We start from the raw sequence: 20,960 nt of genomic DNA on the forward strand, positions 1-20,960 counted from the left end.
GATGAAAACAGAAATAAGTTCATAGTTTTGTTCATGATGTTCAGAGAAATTCGTAGATTCAAAAAGTGTGAATATAAAACGATAAAAATCCCTATGGCCCAAATGCTTGCAAACCTTGAAAAGCGCTCGGGTTGTAGGTTTTTTTTATAATTTGTATAAATATAACAGCTCTGTCTGTTACCTGTCCGTGTAACTACTTCGCAGGGTGTGGATGGACCTTCACCAAAATTGGTATGGAGATTCATTACACCTATGCGGAGGAACATATAAATTTTCAGTTCTGCGTTTTTTACCACGACTTAGCTTTCTTTTAATGGATCTTAGCTAAATATGGCGTGAGAGTTTGTTTGGTCGATACGGATACATACAAGTTTGCAGCATCACAGTTAGTGTTTTGCTATTTTTATGGGTGTTTTTGCGTTTTTTACGATTACAAATAAGGGAAATAACCTTTTAGTGTCCCTATGAATTTACGTAATTTCCCTTCATGACACAAGTAATCCATCTAGTTTTAAAGAATTTGGTTTATATTTCATACTTTTGGTGTAAAAATATGTGTTAGAAGGTAATTCGTAAAGTTCTACCTTACTCAAAGAGTTTGTTTATTATTAAACATAAACGTTACACGGGCCATCTGTGCTATGCATATCGTAAGGTTTAAACCGCGAACTTTAACATTATAAATCCTCAGTCTTTCCCATAACACACTGAAAGAAACGATTTTATAAGCTTCCGTTCTTACTGTGTTAGCCCTCAGTGGCTCAGCCGTTAGCATCAGTACTTATAACGCAAAAGTCGGTGGGCAAAAAAAAAAAAAAAGTCCATTATGTTTTAAAATATATGTTGTTTGTCCCAGTCTAATTTTGTTTGTCTCTGTCATCAAATGGTTGGTTAAAAGTAGATCAAAGTATGACTTTATTTTCCTAATTTTATATTGTAGCTTTGTGAAGAGAAAGAACTTTATTATTCTATTAGACTTGTAATAAAATATGCTCAATTGTCTAGATGGCGCCACCTGTGGGAATCAAGAGTTTATGATGTGTTGTTACATAAATTAACTAAGCCAGGTAATAAATTCCAATTCACGTTATAATCTTGTGAAAAGGAGAGTTATGAATTTATGGACACTGACAGTACCACTGGAGGACATACGCTGCAGTTGCTTGCATGTGTAATTGTCTTTAGCCCAATTGTTTTTTCAGTACCCTAATTTACGAGTTTGTTTTCAGATTATAAGAAATTTGCATGTATGACTTTTCAAATTTCCCTAGGCCATGAGATGAATTAGCTTTGTCATGAAAATAGAGTTCCCTCCCATAAAACAACCAGGATGACTGTAAAAATCTGGCACGAGATAGATTTTTACATTTTTTGTTTGCTTCCTGTCCTTTAGCATTTCTCAAAATAGTTAGACAATATTAAAATTAGTAAATAACAGAATCATAGTTACGACTAAAACGATAACTAAGTGCCACACTGATATTTTGTTTGTTTGCACCTCTCGTCACACGTGACGGATTTGTTTAACGAGAAAGGTATATGGTTCATTGAATTAGCAAGATATTATTCCCGGATTTATATCAATGTTCACGGTAGAGCCTTTGATGACGTAGCTGTATGACACCAACAAGTATTTCTGTACGTTAAGCTGTGGGTGCGATATAAGAGTAACAGTGGATTCCTTTACGCGGATGGTGAGCAGTAGTGTCCTGCTAATTGAAGGTCCTTTCCTCTGGTCAAGATCTCAAAATTAAAGAATCCGTTAGATAGTTTTATAGTTTTTATATAAATTAAACTGTGAATCAGCATTATTAAAGATTGTTGATGAGACTCAGAACTTTTTGTTAAGTGTGCTCAGAATTTATTTAGTATTTATTCGGTAACCCTGTACACACATCTCTTAACAGAAAACAAAAGAAAAAAATTGTTATATTTTAAACCTATAATTAAACCTCTAACAGTGAAAAAAAGTTATAATTTAAAAACATAATGCGAACCACTTCAAAGGAGCCACGTTTTAACACGATAAAGAATTTAAAATAAATTAATAATGAAGCCCCGTTTTACCCCTTTTTAGGGAGCTGAACTTCTATAACAAAAACGAGCATAAATATTTCGTTATTATCACTCCATTTGGTCGAAAAGCGTGTCAAAACTGCAGTTGACATACAAACAAAAAGTAGGACAATAGAATGTTAACTTCTGTTTCTCGAAATATCGACTAAAGCCTTACGGGAAAGCAGAGTCGCGATAAAAACCAAAACTATCGTTTTTTTTCTATAAAATCAGTCATCCAGTGACCGAAAACACGCAATACGTTTCAACTGATCCTTCTGGTATGCTAAAATAATCGGAATATAATTTTAGTATAATGACAAAAATGCATCACTTTTTAGTCTGATTAAGATTACCAGATTTCTAGTGTGGAAAATTGGGATATTTGTCAATATTGAATGACACGCTCACAGTCTCGAAACAGCCGTAGTTTTAAACCGCGAGGCAATACACATCAGATTATTTACTAAAAGTGTGCTATTGAAATTTAAACTTACTAAAATAAAGGCTTAAATATATAAATAAAAATTAAAATGTTGCTTTTTAGTTTTCAGTCATGGTTGGGGAGGTCTTACGAGAAACTGTTGCAGAGATGGAAGGGATATTCCCACCGTGTCAGGTGATTCTACAAGTAAAATCTAAACAGCTGTGTATAATAAATACCAAACCGTGCATATCAAACTCACGTAACACAGAAAGTGGGTTGATCTAAGAGTCTTTTCTGATCGGGACAAAAACATGATGTTAATAACTGGCACTCCTGTTAACCCCTTGTTTGATAATGCATCATTTTGAAGGAAATTACATGAAGGAAACCGGATGTTATTTATAACTTAGCGCATCGGGCTGTGGAGTAGAAACATAATGTCTCTAAACACACTTTCAGCTGTGTACTCGTTATAAAAGTGACGGGTCATCAACTGTGTTATTCTCAAGACGGTTAACCTGAAGATGACCTAAGAAGGTTGAAGCGTTGTTCTGTATTGTAGTTCAATTAACGTGCTAATACCCATACCAACCGTCTTTAGAATACATTTTTACTTCAAGTAGACTTCTAGTCATCACGAGAGTGAGTGCAACTGTTTGACTGGTCAGTGGTTCAAAATTGGGAACGATTGTACCAGACCCCTAGGTTAAAAAGTCTATTTTTCTTTACAGCTTTATCCATTGTTTGGTTAAGATTTAGAAATATTATTTACTGTGGATCTTAACCGTCTAATTACTGTTTGCTACAAGAAGTTTTTATATTAAGAATAGCTTATTTAAGGTCCGAGAGTGGCTCAGTGGTTAACATGGTAGACTTCCTGTTGGAGGACTTACGGGTAAGTAAAGGGGAGATGATACCCCTCCAAGTTTTGTTCTTTTCTGTGGGATATAGTATATTGTATATTCGTGACATCCACAATAATTAAGTCAAATGTTTACACACAGTTTGGGGCCAAATACCGCCCATGGATCTACGAGTCCAGCGTACGCATACAGCAAGAAAGATGTTTACATGTCAATCGCGATCTTTACTTTAGAGTCGTGAATGCGTTATGAATGTAACAGTCAAAACCACTATTCTGCGAGAAGTGTGCACGGTACTTCTTTTGCTAATTACCAAGTATAGATGTGTCCGTTTTCTCCTTGAGAGAAAACTACATGTATCGTATATTTGTCAACCTATCTTATAAAAGAGAACAGTTTCAATAGATGCCAGTTCAGTTCTTTATTTTTAGAAGCATTGTTTTCTTTCGCTTCTTCTTTATGGATATTTGGGTATGTTGGAAGTTTTGATACCTAGGAGGGTCAGGTGCAAAAAACCTCTTCCTCCATCCCTAACTTTCATTTTCAGCTACTACTATATCGTAGTTGTAGTGCTTGAGGGCCAGAGTATCCCACAGTGCTCCAGTTATTTTCAGGGCAATGTCCATATATTGTCTTGAATTCCTTCGTTTTACATTTTTTATTTATTAAAATTTATTTAAATAGAAATATTTATAAACTAGGTGCTTGTAGTAATTCTAAACGTCTAGTGCATGATGGCTAGCTTGATTTCTATTTCTTAAATATATATTCATTGGAGAGAGGTACTTAGGACTATGTTCATCATGTACGTGGTATCTATTGAGAACACACAACAAATCATTTTTATGCCAATTTTTATTAAAATAATCTAGTGCATTATGTAAGAGTCTGAGGTTATGATTTAATTTTGTATTTTCTACAGTTTGTGTAATTGTTTTTGTGATATGTTTAACCAGGCTGGACATGCGTATTCTGTGATGGGTCTAATGTATGTTTTATAATTATTATATTATCAGGAAAAGTGCTTTGATTTTTACCCGATAGGCTTCTTGCATAATTTGCTCGTTTCCAGATTCTAGTCACGATATTGTTAGTATGCTGTATCCACGTTAATTTGGTATCATAAGTTAATCCTAAAAATTTAGCCGAGTCTATAAAAGTGATCCATTCATGTATAATTTCGGTGAATCGTTTTATCAGTTTATTTAATCTGGTGAATGGTATTATTTGGTTTTTTGGAATGTTTGTTTGTTTGCTTTCTTTTCTGTGAACAAAAGTGTCATTCAAAATCAAAAGAACTGTTTGTTATTGTACTTAAAACGCATGGGTTATTTGCATATTGATCTTGAACTAGGCTTAGGAGAAGCTGAAAACTTAAACACAGACACTTTTAAATACTATTTTTAAATACTAACTATGTGGACTTGTTAATGAACTTTACGTCTTGTGTATTATTTCTGTCACGTGTATATGTGAACATGTGTGGAGCTTCGGTTATCAAGCTCGGAATGTCTTTGTTATGTACGTATTACTACAGCAAACTCTTTCTTAACAGAACGCTACCAATGGAAAAGGTCGTTCTTAAGGAGAGCCATGCTGCATTTTTAAACTTAAGGCGTGGTTTGTTGACGTCAGCATAAAATCTATTGGATAGAACTGAGCTGGAAGCGTAATTATATGAGGCTGCAGCCGTAGGCTTTTCTTAACCCTTAGTTGTGATTGAGTGATGCGATCTCTGTATAATAATAGCACTAAATAAAGTTTTCTATGTATTTTCAGGAAACGGCTTTATGCTTTTGTATATTATTTCCATTTAGTTGTGTGTTTGAAAGAAAATTCCTTATATTGCCTTTTGTAAAGAAAAATGTATAATTCTGTTAATTTCACTTTCAACAGCACAGAGCCCATTGTGTAGCTTTGTGCTTAATTCCACACAGTTTTAGCATCTAATATAAAACAAGATTCCTCCAATATTTCTTGACCAAAATCCTATAAAAATAACTTTTGAGTTTCCTCATCATCCCAAATAGCCGTACGTTTCTACTAAAATAGCCCATCCTAAGTTCATTAAATATACCGTAGTAATAATGCAAATGTTTTAAGAATATATCTTTTATGTAAATACCAAATACGTATATAATAAAATAATATCGTCTATAATACACTGGCTATCCGGAGAGAGAGTATCATGGCTCCTCTTACCAACTGGTGATAACAAAGACAAGGGTTTGGTTTGGTTTGTTTTGAATTTCGCGCAAACCTACAGGCTATCTGTGCTAGCCGCCCTTAATTTAGCAGCGTAAGACAAGAGGGAAGACAGTCATTACCACCCACTGTTAACTCTTAGGCAACTCTTTTAACAACGAATAGTGGAATTAACCATCACAGTATAACACCTGAAAGGGCGAGCATGTTAGGTGTGACAGGGATTCGAACCCGTGACCCTCGGATTACGAGTCGAGTGCCTTAACCACCTAGTCATGCCGGGCCAAGACAAGGGTAAATAATACGATGGAAAAGAATACAATGAACGAATAAAAAAATTAATTCGATATAAGACAATTTTACAGAAGTGGTGAGCAAAAGCAGGAAGTCATCGATTAGAAAACTGCGTAAATAACAACTTAATTATTAATTCAGTTCGTTCGCATGGTTTCAATAACTCGCTAAGGCTTGACTTAGCTGTTATTGATACTGTTTTTCCAAAACACATACGTTTTGAATTTTTTACCTGTTCCATTTTTGTCTTTTTTTTTTTTTTTACTTTTTCTTTATTACCTAAATTCCCTTTTATTAGGCCCGGCATGGCTAGGTGGATAAGACACTTGACTCGTAATCCGAGAGTTTCGGGTTCGAATCCCCATCGCGCCAAACATGCTCGCCCTTTCATCCTTGGAGCGTTATAATGTAATGAATGGTCAATCCCTCTAATCGTTGGTAAAAGAGTAGCCTAAGAGTTGGCGATGGGTAGTGATGACTAGCTGTCTTGCATCTAACGCAGATAGCCTTCGTGTAGCTTTGCGCAAAATTAAAAAAAAACAAACAGTGTGATGGAGGTAGGCGTGGCTTACTAGTTAGTGTCCGAACTGTGAATCAGAGCTGTTGACTCTCGTTCCGTTGCTACAGAAATGCTTTATGTAACTTGGGGGTGATTCACGATTCAGACAAAAGTATCTCAAAAGTTGGCAGTTCATGCTGTTGTTATTCATTTAGTTGATTATTTTAAAATTAATAAAAGGTATGCGTGTAGCTCTTGGCGAAAATTCTAAAACAGAAAACTGCTTTTTAATGGTAAATTGCTTTACTTTGACAGAAAGCATCAAAAACCTGTATGTCGACGATTAGAATATTTACGAAAGTGTTCATACTGTATTTGTAAGAATAAGAAAAAAAAACGTACTATTTCTGTGTTTGACATTGTCACTTTTCTTATATGGGGCGGAGCTACGTTGGTCAAGCACAAACTATTATAGTTTTCAGGTTATTTAATAAGTTCGGAGGGGCAAATTCATAGAACTGGTTTCTTAGAATGAAATGGGCTTACCCCGTTTCGAAGAACATTCGACGAGAGATAAGGGGTGTTGAAAGGGGTGTCTTGCTCAACAGGTATATTGCCATGAAATAGATGGAAGTAGGCAGTCTTACTAATTTATGCGTCCAACCGGGACGCTGTAGTCCTTGGCTGTGCTTTCACAAAAGGAAGACTGTAAAATCTTTGGCGTCACTCATGCGTGAACTTGATACTTATTGCTAACTCTAACGCTCGGATATCCTGGGGCTATTTAGGCACTTCAATCTTGCGGCAGGTAGTCTAGCAGGCCTTGCAGTCTTGACCGTTTGTTCCATTCATTTCCCTCTTCCCTTTTTCCCCTGTTCAATCTAGTTCTCCCTACCTGCTGTGGCGTGTAAGAGCTTCAACTGGTCTACAACCTGTCCTATACGTGGCACAGACGTACAGGTAGTGTATCAGCCCAGAAGGGCTAGAAGACTGGTGTCTGTTGTTGGAAGAGTTTCAAACGTGTATATACGAATCTCCTAAGTTCTGCATTTTAATATCGTTTGTATGAAACGAGTGTTACTTGAATGCAGCGTTGGCTGCAGATAGTGAAAAATAACTGTATAGATTACATTGTTTTTGTTTTGAATCGGGTGCTCAACTAGCAAAATGGCGCAACTTAGCCCTCTGGCACAAGCAAGTAGCCCCACAGGGCAGAAGAGAGAAGCCCCGGAAGACAACGATCAGGTTGCTGGTCAACTTTCTCCCTCTCAAGACATTAAGAACGACATACCATCGGCATTCGAGCTTATGGAATCTTCTGAGGTGTGTTTGTGGTAATGTAGACTAAAGCCTCTGCTATTGGTTTAATATGTCGTTGAATTTTATTATTATCGTTTAGTGAAGAAGAAAGATAACAGAATATTGAATTTGTTAGATATAAGAAAGTATACTGAATTTGTTAAGTTTACAGAAAGCCAATTTGAAATGTCGTGTAATGTTTATTCGCAATTTTACGTACACGTGTTACATTGATTAGTAAAACCAGGTCTAAACTATGGTCAACATACTAAGGTAAAACGTTCTGGTTCCTTTAGATATAAGAAAAAGATTAGGTTTAAACTAGTTAATTTTACCACAGACATTTTAGAAAATCGAACTAGAGAAAGTCTTCCAATGTAGTTCTGTAATTGGTAAATATTCACTTGGAAAATATGTCACGCTTGTTTCTTGCATCATATTTATTTGTTAGACAAGCAATGCACTTCATCTGTGCGACTTGATCGACCTAGCCCTCGGCGTTAGGTTGAAGATTGTGACGTTTATGTTTGTACACTTATAATACCGGATGATTTACCGTGAAAGATTTGTCCTTAACGATTTTATTTTTGAAACTGTGATTTGTGTGTTTTTTTTTTATTAAATGGTAAGTTGACATAAGAATCGAAAATGATCCCATATTTAACTTGTAAGGTTGAAGTAATTTATTTCCCTTCCGATTGGTAAACGAATAATAATAGTTCAACATTAAGGAAAACTGTGGGGCGTGTTATGCTTATGATTATTCAGTTATTTATGTGATATTACTCCTTTACCTGAGGGTATGGCAGCGGAGCCACAAAAAAGAAAACAAAACCCTTTTTAAGGTAAATTATTATCTTCGTGGGGAAACGATGTAAATATTTTATATTATGTTAAAATATTCTCCCTTCATGAATATCTAAAATATTTACAGAAAATTGTAAAAGATGTTTAATATAGTTAAATTTCAGTTTAATGATTTGTCACATGAAGCCTAAAACCCTCGATCTCATGATATCGATTGTAACTGACCAATCACAAAGTCGGAAGAGAAATAAGAATCCAACTATGAAAAATGGGAGTGGGACCTTGCAGAAGTTCTAATTTATGATTTACAAATAAGATAAGGACTTTGCAAAAATCATAACTTCATTTTAGAAACGCGAAAACTTTCCCAGAATAAGGACTCGTAAGTTTCAAAAGCGAGTGGAATCTAAAGTAAATCAGAACTCGTGAATTAGAAACTGTGACACTGCAGTTATGTGGAATAAATAACAGTTTCTACCTACAATTAAACGTTTTCTAATATGGAAACTTTGTAGTAAAAATAAATTCAGACATGTTGGTTTAAGTGTCCACAAAACTATGCGCTATATTTGCTTAGAAGTCAAAAATGCCCTCTACATATTAAAGGCTATAGAGAGAAAATCGCTAACAATTCTTGTTACCCAGAATGTACATTATTACATATAGTAACTTCTAGACATATAGACTGTCTGAAGCTTTTTTGCCAAGTTGTGCATTTCAAGGCTGAAGAGTATTTGCTCGAAAAGAAGTGACAGCGAGGATTGGGCGAGACTTGAACACGAGAGGCAACGCGAAACACTCTGGTTCGAAAGTCTGTGTAATTCCGAGTTGTTACCTCGGAAAGAACGCGAGAGGGATCTTGAACTACGACAATATGTTTGCTGAGCTCAAAACCCATGGTTTCCGCCCACTTTAATTGTTCACTTCTAAAACAAATAATTTAATAATATGGCGTGATATTCTAAATGTATATATTAGCCCACACGTATTCTTATTAGAAGCACATTTAGCTAATTATTACTTAAGATGATACAGGTTAAGAGTATTAATAATGCACGTGATCGATCTTCGAAGAAGATTCCATTCTGTATGAGGGGAGATAATTTTTTCAGTGATTCGTGCTTAGTGTCATTTTAAGAAATTTCTGGGATTGGAAAGGTATGATTACAATAAACATGATTATATTGTTTCGGTTATTTCTTATTCAATTCTATCTTCCTCAAATCCTGGAATCTTAAAGGTATGATACTAAATATTGAGGGGATCGTAAGAGGCTATAATATGGTTTCGACTGTTTCCTGTTTAAATAGTTTTCCCCGATACCCAGATTAACGGCTTATTTATACGTTCTTAATATTTAAAATTTCGTTTTCTAAATATATAAATATGATTTTGATATTACTTTCATTTAAATTAATATGGACAGTGAATTATGCTTCAAGAGCATAATATTATGTAAAGAATGACGTCACTTTCACAAGCACCAAGTAGTTAGCCAATCGTCCCTGATTGTGACCTGTCCCTCCTCGCTCCCGAAATCTTGGGCTATGAGTACTCCTTACAGGTGATGGCTAAATCCCACTATTCGGCCAGACGACAGTTTTTGATAAATGGTATTGAATAGTTGCCTTCTCTTTAGTCTATCGCTTCAAAATTGGGGACGCCTAGTGCTAATAGTCCTCGGGTAACTTTGCATAAACTTCAACAAACACTACAGTAATTACCAGGTTTCGTCGCAGGCTTCAGTTAATGTTCTTACAATGAAAATACAGAATGCAGATGTAGTTAATAATCTGTTTTCAGAAGTGTCTGTATCTAACCTGATGCCAAAAGAAGTGGCTGTGAAACGCGTCCTGACCAATTGGAACATTACGATTTTCCACGAGTCAATCTTGTGTATAAACAGGGGTGAATCAATTAAATGAGGTTTAAAATAATGCTCAAGTTATAACAGAACTGGACTAGCCAATGATGACAGAGAAATTTGTAGCAAATTGTATGTTCAAAACTTGAAGAGTGTTAAGTGAAGTTATTTTACACATAGTATTGGCTGTCTGGCCTAAAAGTTCGTTGGGAATCAATGTTTCCTACTTTTTGTTTTATTATGTGTGAAGTTCTACTATGATATTTTAAAATATTTACACAAAAATGTATTATACGACTGTTTCCTATAGATACACATTTAAGTCATTTATAGGCCTAAGGCTGGAAAATGTTTACAATTTCCGTTGATACGAGGCTTATAAGAGCGAAATATTGTTAATTTTTGACAATTATTTTCGTACCATATGTCAGTGGGTTTTGTTGGATAAATACTATTGCCGTGTTTGTATAAAATGAATTTTTTTTGTCGTGTTTCAATAGATATTCTTATTTATGGAACATGTTATATACTATTTAAATAATTAATTACATTTGGCCCTATGTAAGAGCCCTGGATGTTGTAGCTAGTGAGCTGGGCTCAAATGCATGGGATACCACAAAATATTCCCTTCACACGCACACTTTAAACTGTGTGTACACTATAAGAGTGACATATCACTTTTCTTTTTGTCAGTAGTTCAAAATTAGGGATGGCAGTAGATAGCCTTAAGTTTCGTAATGAATACAAATGCATTATTTTCTGTACTTCATCAAATCATACGATACTGTCAGTACTATGATAAAGGTGAAAAGTGCCCTTCAGTTTCAACAATTCAGCCAAGACAACAACAACAACAACTAATAATTTGTTCTGCTCTTTCATTTATACACCAGCCAAGTTTTCTACCTTTTCCGAACCAATTTCGCAGCCTAAAGGCACAAAGGTTACATTACGCGTTTTCTGTCGAACGTCCAGTACAATATATTAAATTTATTTGTTCGTCGCTTTGAATTTGACCGCTACACAAGAAAAAATACATTAATCGTTGTTCAATTAGAGGTGGTAAGTTGTATATCGTTTTATTTTGCTCATTATTTGTTAGTTATTTGCCGATTTACATGACGAATAGTGACGTGGCTGATATATTTTATGGAGATCACCTGTTTATGAAAAGATAGTGTGTTTAGATCAAGTGTTTAAGCCGGTCATTGATTGAAGTAAACAAAGAACAAAATCAATTGAAACCATATTTCATATCGAGTCGGTCGTAGCCCAGTTATTAACGTACCAAACTGTGAATCCGAGGTTCAGGTAGGCACCTCGTTGCCACAAAACCACGTTTCACACCTAGAGACCGTGGATGCATTAAAGTCAAATTATAGTATTCGATTAGCGTCGCCCAAAAGTTGGTGATAGGTGTTACTGACTAACCGCTCTCATTCTAGCCTATCAATTCAAAATTATCGGTGGTTAACGCAGATAACCCTTGTATATCTTTTACACAAATACTCGAAACAAACTGAGAAATGAAAGTGTATTATTGTGTTTTGTTCGAACAAGAAAGATACCTACAGGCCGAACTCAACAACTGAAACTATCAAGACCTAAGCCTAACGTAAGTAAGAATACGTTACTCCTTCGTTTCTATTTGTGTATTTTCTCGATTTTCGTAATAACAGCAATACTTGGAACGACTAGTTATTTGGATAACTGGTTTAACAATGTACATATGTACAGTTTTATGGACTGGACATGTATGTAATTACAGTCAGGGTTGTCATTTTTTTCTGTTTGCCGCTTATGTTCTTTAGCACACAAAAACCGCAGCAGTATTGAATTTAATGGTTTATCCCTGTGCAGAAGAAAAAATCCCTATGAAGTACAATAATTTTGACTCGTCCTGCCCCCAGCTTCGCTCCAACCCGTGGCCTTTGGCACTCCGCTACAAAACCAGAGGAATTCTACAATCTTCCTACGTCACCAGTGGAAATGTCTGGATTCGATATTGAACAGCAGATAATTTGAGTAGAAAACGGGGCTATCAGTTGTAATACACTTCCCGTCTTTCTTATTAGTACAATGAGCCTAAAGTGAGATGAAGTGGAAACTATGTTCCTCATTGTATGATACTTCTCTGTTCAACCTGTATGACGTATCAGTTGTGTCAGAAATATCACCATGGCAACGTACAGCTTTAACCTAATAGATGTCAAGTATTTCAGAAAGTGATTCGTTTTGTTTTGTTACGGGTAGAAATGATAGTTTAAAATATGAGACAAAAAGTATGAAGTAAGTGATAAGTAATAATTAATATTGCTTCACTTCTTCCCACTCTTCTAGTTCCGTGGTAAGCGTGTCAGCATATGATACTAAAATTCAAGATTTCTACTAGACGAAGAAACAGATACAATTTGTTTTTTATTGAAGTTATAGCGAAAGAACTGTTTAATTGCTTAACGTAAACATTTTCTGTTCATTTTTAGAGGGAACCTAAACAAAAAAGAAGCTTGTCTGACATAAATTTTCTAGTTAAACGGTATGCCTGAAGGCTTATATGCTACAATTCGGGATTCGATTCCTGTGATGTGAAGGCACACATGACCAACCATGCAGGTTGATGTTTAACCTTTAAAAAAACGCGGCCTTTTAAGTTCCACATTTTTATTTCAGAGTTAGTAATAAATAACAGAAAACTTCTAAATTCACCTTCAACATTTGTTTCATCTTAAAGGACGGCCTTGGTGGGCCGTTTTTATAAAATGAGAATCCAGTCCAGAAAGAAACGCTTGTCTTGTATTCATGATTGTCATGTTGAACAAATTGAGCACGATGCTGTAATTATACTTCTATTCGAAGCTGATTGGTTGTTCAAGAAGATTACGCAAAGCTACAAAATGGTTGCCTACATTAGTTGTTTTTTTCTTTTGAATTTCGTGCGAAGCCACTCTCGTGTTATCTACACTATTCGTCCCTACTTTAGAAGCAACAGATTAGAAGGACGTCAGCTTTTCAACACCAAACAAACACCAGCTCTTGGACTACTGTAATCGAATAGTCACTCTTTTAGCGCACCCTCAGCTCCAAAGACCAGAGCGAGATTTTACGACAATGATTCGTGAATCACGAACCCTTGAATTTATAGTCCGGCATGATAATCATAAGCCTATGCTCAGCTTCACTGACTTCTGACTATGTAGGTCATCGAGAATTAATCCTCTAATTCTTGTTGTTCCTTAAACCTGTTATGTGGATAATCCAGAGATTATAGTAATTCACGTGAAAAGCAAAGAGCTGGAACTCGAATTTGTAAATTGTGCTAACGAAAAAGTAACGTGTGTCGCTTATCTGTAATAATGTGTCTTAAAAATACTTTCAATTTCCAATAGATTTTTATTGTAATTATATATGAGCAGGAAAACGATGTCCGATACTTAAATAATTTTGGGTGATTGGGGGGGCGGATTGTGTTTTGGACTGTAATGAATTTTGATCATAACAAAATGAATCTGTCATACGCTCGTGAAAGCCCGCTGCGACTCGACGCGTTAATTTTAATTTAAAGTAAGTGCTCCATCTCAGCAGTACGTCTGACATTTGTGTCAACTGTAATTGTGATAATTTTTGGTTTTGATCAGACTTACAGCAGATTTTTTTTCTTCGTATTTTGCCAGATTACACTTGTTTGGCAAGTTTAATATGCAGCACTTTCCATACTCGAAATTTGTTCTTACGTCGTAAGTCTGATTAGGATTTAATGTATAGAAAACAGTTATCACGTCGAGAAATAAGACTTGTAGTAACATCAACAGTCAAAACTAAACTTTCAGCCTGAACTATATTATTCAGCGTTATAAAACAACAAGGAAAAGAAAACCGAACTGACGTCAAATCTATTAAGAAGTGCTTTAGTAATTAGCATGTCAGGTTGCGGATCAAGGGTTTATAATTCGAGGCATTGCTGAACTGTACTCTTAGCTGTGGACGCGTTACAAAAGTGGCAGTTAGTTTTTCTCTAAAAGAAAGATGAAGTCCTTGTATCGGCAAGTGCCTTTAGCTATCTTCTATTTCATTAGTAGTTTAGAAGTTCTAATGAAATCTGACCTTACCATTTAACGTAATTGTAAAATGCCTTTTAGGATAGAAAATTTCAATTCCAATTATAAGATTCAAATTTTCGTTTGAACTTCTTACAGATAGTACAATTATGGCAAATTGTTTAAAAAATTATTTAGGAGAGAGTCGAAATAATAAATACCATTGCGAAGGCTAATTGTATTATTTTAGAAGAATGATTGAGGTACAGTTAATTCTGTAAGCTTACTTTTAACCCTAGGTGTGTGGAGTGGTCATGGACTTTTTCTACTCTTTAAACCCATTTTGTTAAACTGTTAATACATTAACTTGTTTGTAAATCCGTTGTTTTAATAGTTTCACTGATCCTTAGAAAAATCAAAGTCTAAACAAAATATTGGAAATACTTTTCATTACTGATAAATTTACATCGATATTTCAACCTTCTTTTAGTCAGCTCTTTACGCTGGGTGTTGGGACTTGTAAAAAGATAAATTTGCTCATTGTGATGCAACATGTAGAGTCCACCGGTAATGAACGCTGTAAAAACAAGTCGGTAATTTGATGATTAACATGTGTCTTATCAAAATCATATAAACAAAACGTGAGAAAGAGATAAGTGTTACATGTCGTTCTGTTATTAATGTTGAATGTGCATTAGTCGTACAGTCTTGTTGGTCACAATGAGAGTTTTTATTATTAATTTATAACATACATAGGTTTGTGTGCTCTATTTTACTATTACTGACGAGATAGTGTTTTTGTAATATGTATAGGTTCGCGTGATCTGGTTTCCGTTAAATGATCAGACCGTTTTACGTATCTAAATTTATGTGATATGATTACTGGTTATTAATTAGATTTAGGCTTAGCATGGCTTTATGGTTAGGGCGCTTGACATACTACATGAAGGTTCGAACCTCCATTGCCGAACATGTTGCCCTTTTAGCCGTGGAGCGTTATACAGTTACGGTCAATCCTACTATTGATAAAATCGTATCCCAACAGTTGGAAGTGGAGAGTGATGGCCAACTAGTTATCATTCCTCTAGTATATCAGTGCTAAATAGGGACGACTTAGGACAATCAGCCTTCGAGTAGTTTGCGTGAAATTAAAGATCAAACCAAACTGATTTTGTTTGATTTTTTGTGATGTGTGATCTGGTTTGTGGTGAGTGATAGGTTGATAACGCACTAAAAATACTATTTTTTACTCTTGTAGATCAAATTGTGTTCACACTCTTTTTACCACACAGAATGCTCATTAATCTTATTTTTCTCATCATATTCCATTTCATAAATGTTTGTAGAACGATCGAAGGCGAAAGGAAATTGTGTATTATGTGAATGGATAACTTTTAAAACAAAGTCTTTACTAATCTTGTTGGAATGCTTACTTTATTATGTTACTTTGCAAAGAAGGAAGGCTTATTTTCTTGACTCTTCCCAGGGGTATGACGGGGATTTCGATACCCGTGGTGAGTAGGTCACAGTGAATCTTTACGCTGAACTTCAAACAAATCCTTCCTTGGGGGGGGGGATGTAATTTTCAGTAATAAATATTTTGTTTTCTAAATACAAGTTTTTAACAACCATATCAGTCATTTTTACTATGAAATAGATATGTGTGTGTAACTTTTTATCTTGTTTTTCTAGGAACGTCGAGACTTGGTAGGGGGTCACGCCGCCAATCTAGTCCCCATTTCAAGCATCGGCAGCGTAGGCTCTACAGCCACCTTCAGCTCCACCCCTCGACTCACCCACACCCCCACCTCGGCCGATTTCCAGCCGCCCTATTTCCCGCCACCATATAGTATGCCACAACAACATTTGGAGTTTCACCACCCTCACGTGAACGCCGACCCTTATACTCACTTGAATAGTCTTGCGGCCGCACAACATCCTCAACAGTACCACCAACTTCACCCTCCACAGAGAACCCACAACGTTTTTGGAGCTCGACGAGAGGATGAACCTCTCCACCTTCAACCCAATGTCCATCCCGGACTCGCTGGATCCTATGACTTGGCCCGTCGGACAGATCCCACTTACGCCAGCGTTCGACGTCCGGACGTTGCAATGCATACTGGTCATCACGGTCTGAGTGAACAAGACCTCATCAACCTTCATAATGCGGGGACACTGCCAACAATTGAAGATAGTCAGGTAAGATTAATTGTAGATGGAACCACACAAAAAAATAAATCTAAACCACGATTTCTATACAGAACATTTGTACAAAAATAAGCTAATAACGCATGACCAAGCCTACAATTAAATCCATTACATTAGGCTAAACATTGTGCATCAGAAAGCTTATATTACCACGTTAATTAATATAATCAAGTAACTGTTTGTAATTCAATACTTGAGTTTATATATCCAAATAACTGCCGATTTTACAAAACTAGGTCTACAATTAAATGTTGAAAAGGAGTGATGTTATCACAAGTCTAAACTTAATTCAAATATCGGAACTGATGATACTTTAAAGGTAGTCAGATGAGTAACCAAATAACCCCTGATTTTATTTGACCATACTGGTAATTTTTAATGAAGATGATGAACAATTAATAGAAATAATCATATTTTATTACAGAGAAAAAGGTTCCTAAAAGAATTCACTACTGAAATTGTACATTCACAATAAAGAAATCGTTCGATTAACAAGAGATCTTAGATGGTTGATGAACATTATTTATATAACTAACATAATTATGATGATATCAGTTACTAGTTAAATGTTGAAATAATGTGAATAGTTATTATTGCAGCTATGTTGACAAGTAATATGTGTGACTCTCTCCGCCCTCTTTCCCATTAACATTTCCAAACATTTTTCCGTTATTTGCCCCGCAAGCATCAATATGAGAATTTTGGCAAATAGAAAAGATAAGGAAGTATTGGTTTTTGGTTGAAATTGCTCAAAAGAAGGCTGGTGTTAAACAAAATGAGGACGTTTATCGATCTCGTTGGGTCAGTTTGAAAATATTAAGTGAACCACAAGATACGTTTTCCTTTTTCTCCTTTAGTATCAGGCAAAATGACCATGGTTTGTTTCAAAACTTAATCAGAAAAAAAACGTTTCTCGTAACGAACAACGAAGTATAAACCAGTCTTAAAAGATGTAAAACTGATTCTGATGGCAACAGTCGTCATTCGAATAACGAAATAACCTTAACTTCCATGTGTTCTCGAGAAGGTTAAACCAGATACTTGCGCATCTTGTTTAATTGTGACACAATAATGCCCAAAAGAGTATTAAGCGTTAGCTTAGGGCGCATTAAATATACAATTAATAAATACAATAATATCGTTATATCAGATATTTAGTTTGATGGTGTTACCTGTAATATATGTTACCCAGAGGCAAAATGTATAACAAATACTGCAAAGACGAAACATTGCAGTAGGCTAAGCGAGGGACGTCAAATTAGAAATATCTGATCAAGTGGCCTTACTGATAATATCGTCAAGGAAATGTCACGTAATAATTGACAAAAACTAGATTTTTTTTCCATAAAGAAATTATGATTATCTTCAAGCAAGCCAAGATTCATCAATAATGGCTATTGTCTTTTTTTTTTCTTTTAATTTCTGGAACCCACACGTATGTACAAATCTTGAAGATCTCAACCGTTAGTCAGAAAATTTTATTATTAAAAATAAAAACTCTCGAAATGGATTTTATTGTGTTTTACAGAGGTAAAAAAATTGGTTCTAACTGCAGAAAACTGGCTAGGAAACGACAGTTTCCAGGTCTACCACCTTTACAACCATAGTAGAGTTCAATGTTTGATCATCGCGACGATAATGGTGCAAGTAGCCCCTTTTGTAACTTATGATAAAACCGAAAGAGTTTTTTGCTTTTTCCACAGAAGACGACCGGACATGGCCAGGTGGTTAAAGCACTCTACTCGTAATCTTTGGGTCTCGAGTTCGAACCAAACATTTTCGCCCTTTATCCGTGGGGGCGTTATAATATTACCGTGAATCCCACTATTCGTTAGTGAGAGTAGCCCAAGAGTTGGCGGTGGGTGGTGATGACTAGTTGTCTTCTCGCTAGTCTGACACTGCTAAATTTGAAATGGTTAGCGCTTGTAGCCCTCGAGTAGCTTTGCGCGAAATTCAAATCAAACCACACAATTTCTTCACTGTAACATTCGTGCCTATTTGCAGAAATTTGCAAGACAATTCAGGTAGTCAGTACCAAAACTTGTAAGATCAGATTTAGAACTTGGAAGATATTAGATAGTTACGACTAAAATCCGTAAGAAAAATCGGATAATCAGATTAAGTCCTTTAAGAATAGTGTTTGTTAACGTTGAGTCCTTTCCAAATTAGAATAAGGATTAATAACACAGTATTATATAATAGTGCTTGTCAAAAATGGTTATGCAAGTACTAACACCCACACTCCATTGTCTACCCTAACCTCACATTTCATAGGTAAGTCGACAAAAAATTTGCGAAATGAAGCCAAAGGAGGCAGAGAAGTTGAGCTAATCAAAACTAAAATAATTCATGTAATAAATTCGTGGCTTGTTAATTGAACAATTATTGGTAAAAGTCCGTTAACTTAACAGTTTCTAGTATATACAAAAGTTACTGAGTTTTGGTAACGGTACGTTCCAACAATGGCTGTCATGTGGCCAAACAACGACAAAATAATATTGTTAGGCTATGATTTTGTGTACTGAAAGTGTAATATGAAACGAAATACATAAACAATAAAACAAAATATTTGTAGATTATTGAGGTTTGTTTTTTTATTTAAAATGTTGGAGATATAATAAAAACGACTTAAGTTTAAAATTAAATCGTTATTTTTACTTTCATGATGAATGTTAAATACTTGGATCTAGCCTGGGTAATTGAACACCACATCCTTAAGTTTTTTGTACTAACACTCGCTACACCTATAAGGTTTTACGGCCCACTTTTACTGCTGTCACTAAAATCGTAATGGGTGGACAGTAATCTAACTATTCAATCTGAATAAAATATATTTTGGCTTTTATGACTTCTCGTGTTTCGAGAAATCAAACGTGACGTTATACGCATTGGCTTTTATACAGGTTAAATATCTTTTTTATTCATTTAAAATTAGTCATAATTCAGAAGTACTAGCGACCTAAGAAACTGGTCTTGTTTAGTAAAGTTTAAATCTGTTTCGATAATACTTCTGAATCAACCTGTTTTATTGTTCCAAGCTAAATTTTTAACATCATTCTTTGAACGATTGATTTCCTCTACCTAATTTTTATCGTATCTCTCGACTAGAGATACAGAATGTGGACGATATTGCGTCTGTGTTGGCTACTGCTCCTTGAACACAGTTTCTAAAATTTATTTGTTTACATTTAACGCCAGACTTAGAGCGAAATCCTCTATAATACTTAATACTTTTCGACCCGTTTTCCCCTTGTTTTTTCATGTGTAACCAAGCGTAGATGTCAACACAGGACTGCATTGAAATTGGCAGATAATAGATGCTTGACTCGTTTGAAAGCTCTGTGTTATAGTCAGTGAGTCCAAAGACATGTTATAGAGAAAATAATATGGAAAACTTAGCGCTACGAGCCAGGAATGTAAACATCGGCCAAAAACAAGTGGAAGTAACGTACGAAATGACAGCGGCGTCGAGACGTTAAGGTAATAACCGTTATGTGACATGACTTAGACATGCTCAGTCAAGCCTAGAGCTGTTGTGGAGAACATTTTAAATGTATAAAATGTAGCAAAACTCGGAAGTACTGTAGTAGTTATTAACTCTTGAATATGTAACTGTTTGTGCAAGGTAAACATCTCTTGAATAGATGTTAATGGTAAAATGTGCAACATTGAGGTCACATCTCCTTAAATAGGCGTCGGCTGTAAAATGTGCAACCTCAGTGTAAAGTCAACTAGGAGTACATATCTCATCATAGTCTGTACAATACATATCTATATATTGATGCCGCGATACGATACGTATCCAGATACAAACCCTTGGTGAAACTTCTGTTACAAGGTTTGAGTCTTATCTAATTTATTATCTTTATTACTGACATTGTGTTATTCAAGTACTTCACACTTTATAGTACTTTATTAAATTCTTAGGTTTGATAAACTAAATAGCAGCTGGCAAGAGAGATAAAATAAATAACTATTTGTGTTTAATTTGTTTTTCATGTTTTTGATAAAAGAAATTAAAACTTGTAGTACCTGATGCCTCTCTTCCTTTATGGAATCATTAATTTTAGCAAAAATACTTTATTATGAATTCTGATTTTTCTGTACATAAGTCTTGTAATGCTTATGAAATTTGTCAAATTGTTCATGAAGATACATAAATCGTATCGTATCAGACGAAGTATCGATACAGTCATATCGAGCTTTCCGATACGATACTCGTATCGCTTCATATTTACATAAGCCATAATATTTCGTTGCATAGAATCCTTCTACGTCAACCTTTTCAAAGATACATTAGGTATATTGAAATGGATATGATTTTTAAAGGCCTGATATGTATTCCAGGTTAGCGTAAAAAGCCTGTTTATATGTTTCACGTAAATTTAGAAAACATTCTATA

The 20,960-nt window shown here is 35.2% G+C and overlaps 1 protein-coding gene across 6 annotated transcripts in view; it reads left to right on the plus strand.

Moving 5' to 3' along the window:
* The window catches only part of LOC143235442 (transcription factor AP-2-epsilon-like), a 187,765-nt gene that overhangs the window by 122,322 nt on the left and 44,483 nt on the right, over nt 1–20,960 (plus strand). For 2 of the 6 annotated variants that reach the window (XM_076473615.1, XM_076473616.1), the window contains exon 2: nt 16,040–16,549. In XM_076473615.1, the coding sequence (XP_076329730.1) occupies nt 16,040–16,549 (510 nt within the window). Of the gene's footprint in view, nt 1–6,914; nt 7,667–13,299; nt 13,507–16,039; nt 16,550–20,960 lie in introns of those variants that run through there. The other 4 variants (XM_076473611.1, XM_076473612.1, XM_076473613.1 and 1 more) reach the window with 4 other exon arrangements.

The sequence above is a fragment of the Tachypleus tridentatus genome, chromosome 12, assembly GCF_004210375.1.
Source record: "Tachypleus tridentatus isolate NWPU-2018 chromosome 12, ASM421037v1, whole genome shotgun sequence".
Classification (NCBI taxonomy): domain Eukaryota; kingdom Metazoa; phylum Arthropoda; class Merostomata; order Xiphosura; family Limulidae; genus Tachypleus; species Tachypleus tridentatus.